This window comes from Eptatretus burgeri, chromosome 12 (assembly GCF_056783735.1).
Source record: "Eptatretus burgeri isolate ZD-2024b chromosome 12, Ebu_testis_v1, whole genome shotgun sequence".
Taxonomy (NCBI): domain Eukaryota; kingdom Metazoa; phylum Chordata; class Myxini; order Myxiniformes; family Myxinidae; genus Eptatretus; species Eptatretus burgeri.
The window spans coordinates 94,171,004-94,183,716 of NC_140972.1; the positions used below are offsets into that span (position 1 = coordinate 94,171,004).

Below are 12,713 nucleotides of genomic sequence, written 5' to 3' on the forward strand. Positions count from 1 at the left end.
TTGATTCCATCTTCACTCCCTTGTAGTTTGTTTGGAGCTCCAGTTGTTGCTTATCAATGCACGTTGACACTTTGCCTCCTCTGATGTCTTCCTTTTTGTTTGCGCATTTCATCATCGTGGAAAATCTAGGACCACAAGTACAACAAAGGTGTTTCATTGATCACTCTGTGGTGGTTCATCAATCACCGTGGTGCTTCCATTAGGACACTGCCTTCTCCTCCACCTCTGCCTTTCATCAGGGTACTACTTCTTCTTTTGTGTGGCCACCAGGGTACTGAGAGATCCTTTTATGTCATGTCAGAGGTTTTGAACGGGATGCTCCATTCAGCCATGGAGGTTATGTCATAGTATCGGTGAACTATGTAGAGTCAGTTAACGAGTTTGAATCTCATCCATGTCATACATCGCACAGGAACGTTTTCGATTCAGTCTTAACTCTCAGGATGTGGTTCTTCGAACAACCACAAATGATGAGTTTATGAACTATTTTTGGTCAATAGACCCACACGTATTTGCACGATAGCTTTTATGCCGCATCAAGATGACATCAAAAGAACAACAGCGTGTCTTGGAGGAATTTCAAAATCTCTCTGATGATTCATTCATCTCTTCTTATCTTTCGGTGCAAACCTCAGGTGTTCATGTGGGCCTGTGTGGCATCAGTGATGCAGTCAACTTGATGTTGTACAAACTTCAGTTTATGACGTCATTATTAGTACCTCTCATGCCTCCTGATGTTGAGACTGAGCATCCTAGAAATTCATGTTGTATTCACAGCTTGATTTGCACTGAGTGAGCATCACAGCTCATCGTCGGTGGAATGGTTAAGCGATGGTTAACTCTTCAGCTGCGTACGTGCACAAGAGGAAGCATCTGTTGAATGAAAATATGAAAGGACTTGAATACATGTCAGGAGGGGAAAAAAAATTGCAGTTTCAAATCTTCGAGTTTTAGCTGAAAAACAAAACGATTTGTGTTTTCAAAATGATCATTTTTGTTGGACACTTCTTGGGTAAAATGAATACCGTGACATGTTGATTCTGATGGAGCACGTACCTCTCTCCTTCACGCACCGATTCCTCCTTACCTGTGTGCTCCGGAAAGTGAACAATCATTCTAAGGAACCGAAGTATGTGTGATGCTACCGAGCACACGAGAAAACTACAGGCTCTATGTGCACGTATAATACGAAGGGGGGCACGGAGGGGGGCACTGGGAGTAATGATGGAAGGAACGGAGTGGGAGGAGGATGTCTGGGCTCGGAACAGGGGTGTAATTGCACAACGTTGCTGATGGAACTGCCCGCAAGTGATCGGAGTTATGCTCGAAGGGTTCATGCTTACAAGATGTGAGAGTGACTGGCATTGGTGGTGCATCTACATGGCCATTGTGGATTTTGACTGCTTTGCAAAGTCGGGATACTGTGTGCAAGTCTCCCGAGAGATGCACAAGGCAGACTGAACGGAAGGTCCTACAGATGCTGTGAGACAGAAACCTTCTCGATGGTACACATGCTTGTGTGCCGCCAGGTCGGTCTGTGTCCCTTTGAGCGCTGAATGATTTTCCATGTCTACGTGTGCTCGGTCCTTGCGCAAACAACTGTGATGGCACGCCACTCAAAAAAGCACGAGTTAACGTAATTGCGAGTCTAGTCGGAGGCTTCGTGAAGACTCGAACAGACTCTGTGATGCTGCATCCGCCATGAACCTCGAAGGTCTCGAGATGATTGCTGTTCTTATCTTAATTGTCCTCTTTGTCAAAGGTTTGGAGAAGTTTGGTCTCCTCAACCCAGATGACGAAGGTATAGTTTCCTTTCTCGCCACACGGTCTCCAACTTTCTGAGCCACATCTCAGGTGCTCTTTGTTGCTGTGTTTGTGTTTTGTGCACCTTGCGTTTTACACCATGTTGAGTGAAATGGCAACAGAGTCTGGACAAAGTGTGTATGGAGGTGCCGTTGTGGATTTGAAGGAACTGTAAAGGTATGTTGAAGGTTCTCGAGTGAAAATAATAATAACGATGGGTTATGGTTCATTACCGATGTGTTATATACGTAAGTTGTACAACTCCTGGTCTGTCTTTGTGGAATTCTCACCTTGAAGAGATCGAACAAATATGTGTTGTGATGAACACAGTTTCTGAAGCTGAAAATTAAAGCTCAAACACGTATCGCACCTTTTAACAGCATTTAATTGTTCGTGAGTCCTTGTTGACTCGAGGGGACCTCCCTGAGGGGGCTTCGTCACTCTCTTTTCCCAGCTGCGGGAACACCTTGTAGAACTGCAAATCATGATTATATTCTTGGAGATCATGACGTTCTCTTGGAACCAAGAGTTCATGTTTATCTCAAGAACATCTTGAGCTTGTATCATCGTCATATAGTCCTGGAAGTCGGTTGCAGCCTTTCCAAGAATGACATATTTACTTTTATCAAAGGAAAATTATTCATTAAGTTCATAAAATGACAATTTTTGATACCGTTCCCCTTCCTTTCCTTCCCAACCTTCCTTTCCCCCACCTTCACATTTATCTTCCTTTTTCTAATGTCAAATTTTCTCAATTACCCCTCCACACCCCCATTGCGTTTGAAGTTTTAACGTTGCCCCCCTTTACCCCTGAAGGTAAATCGGTCAGTCACCTATTGTCAATCCCACAGGCATAACCTCTGCCTTCCCAAACTTGAAAAACCCAAACCTCTGCCTTCAGCAAACGCAAACTTGAAATGAACCCAACGTGCATGTGCATATTTTTCCCACAATGCAAAGCCATGTACTTAATACAGGTGTATTAGTGTGGCATTTTGGTCAATGCCTGCGTTGATGCAATCCTACACAAAAGGGCCCTTTTGCTTCCCAGCACAACAATGCACGCTGTTTCACACTACCTCCCTGTTAGAAATGGGTTCGAGGACAATGGCATTGACAATTTGCAGTGTCCAGGCCAGAGCCCCAAATTAAATGCATTAAAACCACTCTGGGACGTCATGGATGGGCTGCCTGTGGGCCAATCACTAGAGCCAATCCACTGCTGAACCTGCATTGTTTTTCTTTTCTTCTTTTCTGTTTAGTGATTTGAGGCACATGGGGGCTGGCAGGATAGCCTACAGGTACTCACACTCACATCTCAGCTGTTCATCCTGGGTTTGAATGTCCACCCAGCTATAAACTGTCATCTCAGAGTTTCACAGGCAGGGCGAGACATCATTATGTGTGCTGTCTCTCGGATGGATGTTAAACCAGGCGTCTTGTCTGTCGGCATTAGTTGGTGGACATTACACATCGCACAGTGTCCTTCGCAAAGAGTAGATGAGTTATTGTCAGCGGCCTCACCAAATTCCTACCCTGACTGATTGCTGGGAAAGGATGGCAAGCTACCCAGACCCCCCATTAAACCAGACCCCCCCCGTGCAGCCAGACCCCCCCCATACAGCCAGACCCACCCACGCAGTCAGACGCCCCCATGCAGTCAGACGCCCCCATGCAGTCAGACGCCCCCATGCAGTCAGACGCCCCCATGCAGTCAGACGCCCCCATGCAGCCAGACCCCCAATGCAGCCAGATCCCCCCATGCAGTCAGACCCCCCCCCCCCATGCAGCCAGACCTTCCCATGCAGCCAGATCCCCCCATGCAGTCAGACCCCCCATGCAGCCAGATTCCCCCATGCAGCTAGATCCCCCATGCAGCCAGATCCCCCATGCAGCCACACCCCTCCATGCAGCCACACCCCCCACCATGCAGCCAGACCTCCCCATTCAGCCAGACCCCCTCCCATTCAGCCAGACCCCCTCCCATTCAGCCAGACTCCCCCCCATGCAGCCAGACTCCCCCCCATGCAGCCAGACTCCCCCCCATGCAGCCAGACTCCCCCCCATGCAGCCAGACTCCCCCCATGCAGCCAGACTCCCCCCATGCAGCCAGACTCCCCCCATGCAGCCAGACTCCCCCCATGCAGCCAGACTCCCCCCATGCAGCCAGACTCCCCCCCCATGCAGCCAGACTCCCCCCCATGCAGCCAGACTCCCCCCAGTGCAGCCAGACCCCCCCCCTCAGTTTTCTGTTTGGGATTAATTTATGTATATAGATTACAGTACAGTATGTTGATTGCATTATACAGGGGGCCTGAAAGTCGATTTACCCCTTGCTAGTGAAGCATATCTTCTTAAACTCTTTAATATAGATGTTTTATTGTGCCGTACTCAAAATAATTAATCAGCCATTATATCTTTATGTGCTCCTTTACTCTTCACAGCAGGGGAGATTGGGGGGGGGGGGGGTCATTATATCTTTCCTGTTAATGAGAATAGAAGACCAGGAAAGGGGACATTTGGTTCAAGTGGATACATCGCTCATGGTCTTTGCAAAACTCATTGCAGAGACTGAAAAATATCTCCAACCAAGAATATATCTTGCTGGAAACTCAGGATTATTGATTGGCCAGTTCGAGCTCGTGGTCATAAACCATAAGCCAGAAGGACCAGAGACCGATCCACCAGGCTAACTCCATACCTGAGCAACTACTACACCTATATGGCAAAATCCAATACCTCCCATCACTGAAAAAGAGCAAAAACAATGGTGCACAAACGTTGATGCAAAAGGCCCCACATCACTCACTAAATGTGTACCCTCCAATTTGTCAAAAGAACAGTTTCCATTGTCATGACCGCTCAGGTGAAAGATCCATATCATCTGCAGGAATGTTTAGACAACAATTTAGCAATTGTTGGGTAAAAATGTCCAGGGTTCTTCAGACCCATTTACAAATGTGGACTGAAGGTTGAGTGTGTGCTCTTGGATGAACGATGCGGATATTTAAAAATAATAACAAGAGTGAGAAGAGTGGAGGCACCTGGTTGTAAGTTGAAATGACAACAGGTTGATACCTGTACCATTGCTCGACTTATCTTGGCTTTCTAATCATCTGACATCCCCACTGATCCAAACCCCACATCCTGCAGAATCCCTATCAATGTTCTCTCGGGAGCCTTCAACTCCACTTGGTCTGAAGGGGGGACTGTTGTATTATTATGATTAATGTCTACAACCATCTGGTCTATAATGGTGCTGACAGTGATGTTCCATTGGAAACCTAATCAATGATTTTCAATGCCAAAAAAATCCAACAATAAACAAAGACCCATGCTTTCATTCTGTTCCTCCACAATGATCAGCTCCCACCACCTCCTTGGAGCCCCCCACCCTCCTCTCCCAGTTGAACCCTCTGGCCAACACCTTGTTGGAGGTGTACCCCTTGGAACTCCTTAACATCACCATTTGTCAAAACCAGCCTTGGGTGGATCACATCTCTGAACTAAGACCGGCCAACACCTTAGTTTTCTCTGCACAGCTATGTCCAAACGGACTTGTCAAACCTCATTGGTGTGTAAAAGGTCTTCATCTGAATTACCATGACGTATGGGTTTTCACTCTTGGCTGGTGCAGCTGCTTCCCATCTTGCTCCTTTGGATGCGATCCAGTCCAAGGCTCTCCATGTTATCAGCATCGTTCAATCGGCAGCTGAGTCCTCAGAGTCAGATCTGCTTCTTGTCCAATGCAGACAGGTTGGTGGACTCTGTTCTGTTACACTTCTCCTCTGGTCTTGCTCATCCTGCCCACTCATCCCTTCATTCCCATCACCAGTTCCTCCAGGTCGCCTGTGTTTTTTCTTCACCTGGATTGTACAATGCTCGGTTCGGTATGGCGATTGTACAGTGCTCGGTTCGGTATGGCGATTGTACAGTGCTCGGTTTAGTATGGCGATTGTTAAGTGCTCGGTTCGGTATGGCGATTGTACAGTGCTCGGTTCGGTATGGCGATTGTACAGTGCTCGGTTCGGTATGGCAATTGTACAGTGCTCGGTTCGGTATGGCGATTGTTAAGTGCTCGGTTCGATATGGCGATTGTACAGTGCTCGGTTCGGTATGGCGATTGTACAGTGCTCGGTTCGGTATGGCGATTGTACAGTGCTCGGTTCGGTATGGCGATTGTACAGTGCTCGGTTCGGTATGGCGATTGTACAGTGCTCGGTTCGGTATGGCGCTTGTACAGTGCTCGGTTCGGTATGGCGATTGTACAGTGCTCGGTTCGGTATGGCGATTGTACAGTGCTTTGTTTGGTATGGCGATTGTACAGTGCTCAGTTCGGTATGGCGATTGTACAGTGCTGGGTTCGGTATGGCGATTGTACAGTGCTGGGTTCGGTATGGCGATTGTACAGTGCTGGGTTCGGTATGGCGATTGTACAGTGCTCGGTTCGGTATGGCGCTTGTACAGTGCTCGGTTCGGTATGGCGCTTGTACAGTGCTCGGTTCGGTATGGCGCTTGTACAGTGCTCGGTTCGGTATGGAGATTGTACAGTGCTCGGTTCGGTATGGCGATTGTACAGTGCTCAGTTCGGTATGGCGATTGTACAGTGCTCGGTTCGGTATGGCGATTGTACAGTGCTCAGTTCGGTATGGCGATTGTACAGTGCTGGGTTCGGTATGGCGATTGTACAGTGCTGGGTTCGGTATGGCGATTGTACAGTGCTGGGTTCGGTATGGCGATTGTACAGTGCTCGGTTCGGTATGGCGATTGTACAGTGCTCGGTTCGGTATGGCGATTGTACAGTGCTCGGTTCGGTATGGCGATTGTACAGTGCTCGGTTCGGTATGGCGATTGTACAGTGCTCGGTTCGGTATGGCGATTGTACAGTGCTCGGTTCGGTATGGCGATTGTACAGTGCTCGGTTCGGTATGGCGATTGTACAGTGCTTGGTTCGCTATGGCGATTGTACAGTGCTCGGTTCGGCATTTTGTACATTCTTTGGAGCCTCGTTGGTATGTATTTCTGTCTGCGCTGTTGCTGATGTTTCGCCAACAAGTGACGAAACAGGTCTGGCAGCTGATGGTTTATGTAGCATTGGGAATATCATGTGTGTACGATTTGTGAACGTCTTTGCAGCTGTGGAGGAACTCTTGGACGCCTTTGAAAGAGCAAAGGGCTTACCTTGGGTCGCCTTTCATGGTTGCTTTATATAGCTTCCTCAGTTCGGTATGGCGATTGTACAGTGCTCGGTTCGGTATGGCGATTGTACAGTGCTTGGTTCGCTATGGCGATTGAACAGTGCTCGGTTCGGCATTTTGTACATTCTTTGGAGCCTCGTTGGTATGTATTTCTGTCTGCGCTGTTGCTGATGTTTCGCCAACAAGTGACGAAACAGGTCTGGCAGCTGATGGTTTATGTAGCATTGGGAATATCATGTGTGTACGATTTGTGAACGTCTTTACAGCTGTGGAGGAACTCTGGGACGCGTTTGAAACAGCAAAGGGCTTACCTTGGGTAGCCTTTTATGGTTGCTTTATATAGCTTCCTCAGTTCGAAGAGCATGGGAGGAGTCGATTTATTTATATAATCCTTTCCACCTGGGTTTAATTGATTAGGCGAGAGCTAATTGGTTATTCCCTCCATGCACAGGTGAGTGATATGAGTGGGTTTTGTTTTTCATATAGGTATGGATATATGCATGTGCCCATATATGTGTGTATGATTGTATGTGCATGTGGTCAAAAAGCATACTATAACATTCTCTTTGCTAACTTCCTCTCCCTCCCCTCCCCCCTCACCTTTCATTCTCTGTCTCTCTGTCTGTCTGTCTGTCTGTCTGTCTGTCTGTCTGTCTCTATCGCCCTCTCTCTTTCTCTCTCTCTGTCTTTCTCTGTTTCTCTCCCTTACCCAAACCCCCCCACCCCTCCTAGTATTCCCATCAGCGAAGCAATGGGTGGTATTTATTAGTACTCAATAAAAGATCATCTTCTTGTCTTTAGATTGTGCTTTTACACAAATGGGAATCACATTATCATAATCATAAAATAGTGAATATGTCTAATTAGTGGCAACAGAATCCCCATGATGTGTTTTTGGCTTTCAGTGTTTCTAATTCTGGGAAGTTATTAAAAAATAAATTTCATATTCTGTTTGAAGCTTTCAACATTGTTTCGTTTTATTTCATTTTTAGGCAAAAGGTCAGACTACGTGCTACTAAGGTGCAAACTCACTGTGGTGGAAAATTTTAAATATGTTTAGTTGATGTTTGTCTTGACCTGGCTGGCACATTTCATCCACTGCAAGATGAAGGCCCTTTAGTTATTTATTTATTTATTTGTAAAATTTCAATTTCGGCTCCACATTTTTTTATTCTTTAAACTATTTCCTTTTTGTTCACAATTCTTCCCTCCACTACCTTTTGTGAACCCCTCTTTAATAAATAGATATGGTTAAGTAACTTGTGCATCAAACTCCGGCCATCACGTGACCTCGACCCGCCAAACAGGCTGAACCTTTGAGTTGGTATTCAGAACGACCACCTGTTAGCATCTCCATGACTGGGTTGTAATGGCAGGGAAACCTGGACCAGGGTTGGTTTCTCTCAAGTCGTGAGGTTGAGGGATACACAGTCGTGAGGTGGAGGGATACACAGTCGGGCAACTTCATTCAAATGACAAATTTGTGCAAAATCTCCGATAAATTTTGAATTTGCACATTATTGCATTGACTTTCATCTGTTTGGCATCCAAGGGGGTTATCATGAGCATTGCAGGCCCATTAGCTTTATTGTATCTAGTGTCAAGGGTTCTAATCGCTGCTAATATTCAAAGGACACAGGTATGAATTCCATCATGGCCATCATAATGTCATCACCCTTCGTATGTTTTCGAAAATAAATGTCCAGACCTCTTTTATGAGCCTGATTCTAATCTCATCCGATTTTCTGTTGGGTTCTTATGAGGCCTCCACAGGAGTTATATCCCAGCAAAAGTCAAATTGAGACAAGATGAGGACGTCTACCTTTGTCCCATATCTAAGGTAATTTGATCATACGATAAGAACAAACAGGCTCTTCAGTGACACAGGAATATTTAACATCCACAAGAGCACAATAAGGAAAGGAATGATCACATCATGTGCAAAATATAGTTGATGGAAATTATGTGTATTGAATTCTTTATTTGGGCAAAACATCAGCGGTTTGATTGCATTGATGTTGTGTTGATGAAAGCGATGGTACATGTCAATCAAAGTTGCCTTTGTGGAGACATCATCACATGGGCTCTTTGCTGATTGGCTCGTCATTGTATATTTTTGAAAAACAAACATAAAGTTTCAAATTGCTCCAGCAGAGCAACCTGGTGATGTCATGTTGTACCAGATCAGGTCCAGATCACCAGATGTCCAGCACATCATTGTTCAGCAAATGAGATCACCCCATGAGATGGCCTTGGTCAATATGGGACTTTCGAAACGACATATGGATGCAAAACGAGGCATTTCACGCATGCACTTTGCGTGCGTTTACAGTGACTCGTTCTGCGCGACAGGCACTTTTAACCTGCTGTGACTAACTGGTCATTTATGTCAGGTCAGGTTAGATCTGTGACCTGCTACAGGTACCATGTAAACCTGCACTAACCTGTTCCATGGTCTGCCTCTTCCTTTTCTTCCTTCAACCATACCCAACATGGTTGACTTCTCCAGACTTTCGTTTTTTGCATGCATGATGTCTCCAAAGTATGACAGTTTCTGTTGTATCATCAGCTCTTCTCATGCACATGGTGGTCTAATTTCTTCAAGCACCGATTTGTTTGTTCCTCTTGCAGTCCATGGGATTTTTCACATTGGTCTCTAAAACCACATTTAAAAACTGTCAATCTTCTGCCTTTCTTTCTTTTTTGCTGTGTGTGACTCACATCCAGAAATTGCAACTGGAAATACCAGAGCGTTCCCCATCTTCCTCAGACTGGTTTGTATTGTTACATCTTTTTCTTTCCAGATCTTTGTCAATCCTGACATTGCTGCTCTCTCCAACACTCACCACCTATTAATTTCTCGTATATGATCTCCACTCACTTCACTCTGAGAACCCAGGAAGATAAAACTTACCACTATTTCTCTGTGATTGTGTACAAATCTGAACACATCAATCTCTGAGATGACTCGTGTGTGTGTGTGTGTGTGTGTGTGTGTGTGTGTGTGTGTGTGTGTGTGTGTGTATGTATGTATGTATGTATGTATGTATGTATGTATGTATATATATGTATATATATATCTCTACCTCTCCACCTCTCCATACTCTGTTCTTACTGAAGCTTCTTGTTTCTAGTACAGGCTTCTCATATTGTCATCAGACGTATCAGGTGCTCCTACATCCACATTTCTATAAGCATAATCCACATCAATTAATGATCAACACAATCAAAAGCTTTGCTATCTTCTTCAATCTATAATTCCAGCAGTGTCTGTGTCTGTGTCTGTGTCTGTGTCTGTGACCGCTGTTTCTCGACAACCACTGGGCGGATCTAATTGAAACTTGCCAGGTATATTGCTGGGCACCTGAGGATGTGCCTTTTCAAGGTTTGACATTAATCGGACAAGTGGTTCCCAAGTTATGGCCATTTATTTACCAACCAATCACAGGACACGTTGCTGCGTCGGCGTGGCCGATGCGCCATTTAGTTCCCAATCACAGGACACGTTGCTGTGTAGGCGTGGCTGCGTAGGCCGATGCGCGGCCGGCCGACGATGACGTCACGTGCCGTGCCGGTTACGATGGGGATCGATCGGTGACTCAGTCGCCGTGGAGAAGGAGTGGCAATGGTTAATGGCAGCGAATGTCATGACAAGCAAATACAGTGAGGTAAAGTTGATTTTAATTTTAATTTTAATTAACTCTGTGTGTGGAAGCATCACTACACAGCAGTTGTTACTTCAATGCAAGCGATAATTCGTGGAATGCATGTGAACATTCCGTACGGGCACGCACCACTTCCGGATAGCAATGACTGAATATATTTTTTATAATTTCTCGATTTCTTATGCGCTTTTATAGATAAACACAATGCCCTGATTCAGTCGTTGTTTCCGAGAGCGAAGGAACGGCCTGTGTGGTTGTTGTTTCCGGCTTGCGGTTTGAAAGTTTTTTAATTAATTTATTTATTTTTGCACGTACGGGCACGTACTCGTAATCTATAAAACAGAGACTCACCTTCCTTTGATATTCCCTTTCTTTTTCCATGATCCACCCCAGATTTGTGAGTTCTTTGATTGTACCTGTTCCTCTTCTGAAACCTGCTTTCTCAGCGGGCATTTCTCGCTTACTGAAGTCTTTTATTTTATGTTGAAGGATCTTTAGTAATATCTCATTGGTGATGTAAAATGAAGGGAATGGTTCAGTTATTGGAACACTCACTTGCATCCCCTTTCTTTGGCAATGGTATGTGGACTGTCTTTCCACCTTTTAGAACATACAATCCTGCTCCAGATTTGTGTACAGATTGAAGTTAAAATGTTGATTTCCTCTTCTCCAACAGCCTTGAAGAGTTCTGTTGGAGTTTCATCAGCACCTTGTGCTTCTCCAGCTATTTTAGTGCTCTATATACCTCACATTCTACCACTATTGGTTCTTGCTCATATTCTCCTTCTTTGAATGTTTCCATCAAATTGCTTCTTTTTTTTTTTTTTTTTTTACATTTATTCATATACAGCTGGTGGTTGTTTGACTGCATCAATTTCTGTGGTCACGTCTGTGCTGCTGATGCAATGCCCCCGCTACCAATAAGCTGGTACTCATTTCGCCGACCTTAGAAGGACGATGGACTGTAAACCCACCTGATGTTGATTCAACATAAGGATAGGGGCTTGAACGCGAGACCCAAAGATCTTAAGCCTACCACCTTAAATTATAAGCCAACACCAGGCTTTTCATATTGCTATCTTGTTTTTTAAAAAAACTATAGAGTTTCTGTATGGTCCTTCCATCTTTCTTTCACCTGTTTCTTCGATGAGCTATTTTCTGGTTCTCCTCTTTAGTACCCCAATTCTGGACCTAAACTTTCCTGTGATCTCTAATCTCTATGATCTATTTCAAAAAGTTCTCTTGTTTTTCCCGCTCTGTTGTCACTTTCTTTCTCCATTCATATGCCTCTTTGAAATATTCATCTTTGTCTTTCCGAGCTTGTCGTTGGGAGTCGACTGAGTCGGTTGAGTTAATGGTGATGCTTTGTTCCTCTGTCCGGATAGTGTGCACGTTTCACTGTGAGCTCTTTTGGATCTCCTATATCTAAAGTTGAAACACAATAAGGGAACTTTTTTTGTGGATTTCCCATCAAGTTTGCCACTCGTTTGTTTCGCACGTTTCATTTGATATCGCACCTGTCCTTGCATCAGGATCGAGCCATTCCGTCTGTCTGCACCTTTGATTACCCTGGGATTGTTTTCTCGACATCGATTGCTGGAAATTTCCTCTGAACGATTGTATTGCAGTGCTTCACGGTCGGGATTGAATTGTCCAATAAAACTCATGCTGAAAGTACAAGTGTTCTCCTTGAGGTCCACGGTGAAGTTTTTCCACTTTACAGGTCTGTGAATAGATCAAGAGATTACTTTGTGTTGGGTGTGAAAGCTAACTATGTGCTTTTATGTCACATCCTTCAGGTAGAGCACGTACACTGTGATATCCTTCAGGTGCAACATGTGCACCATTCCCATCACATCCTTCAGGTACAACATGTACACTGCGCACATATTATGTACCACACACATCAATCAGCTCGCTCCATCACAGACGAGGAGTTCAGATGAGTCCATTGATCTGATGTTATTCCTTGAACTTGGACAAATCCTTTTGCCGAATCTTCACACTTCAGGACGAATTGATGTACTTGATGTACTTTTGATTTTCT

General features: G+C 45.1%; 1 protein-coding gene and 1 long non-coding RNA gene across 10 annotated transcripts in view; one reads left to right on the top strand and one right to left on the bottom strand.

Moving 5' to 3' along the window:
• Positions 1–12,713, top strand: part of LOC147016159 (Kv channel-interacting protein 4-like) — a 484,774-nt gene that overhangs the window by 342,307 nt on the left and 129,754 nt on the right. The window contains exons 1-2 of one of the 8 annotated variants that reach the window (XM_085848925.1): positions 10,654–10,669; positions 12,466–12,531. The exons of 4 other annotated variants lie outside the window; for them this stretch is intronic. Coding sequence is in view for 2 of the 4 variants with exons in the window: in XM_085848918.1 (XP_085705044.1) it covers positions 1,702–1,801 (100 nt within the window). In the remaining 2 variants the exon portion in view is untranslated. Of the gene's footprint in view, positions 1–1,297; positions 1,802–10,594; positions 10,670–12,465; positions 12,532–12,713 lie in introns of those variants that run through there. 3 more of the 8 variants (XM_085848918.1, XM_085848919.1, XM_085848924.1) reach the window with 3 other exon arrangements.
• LOC147016161 (uncharacterized) overlaps positions 1–12,713 on the bottom strand; it is a 117,203-nt gene that overhangs the window by 37,381 nt on the left and 67,109 nt on the right. The window lies entirely within an intron of this gene.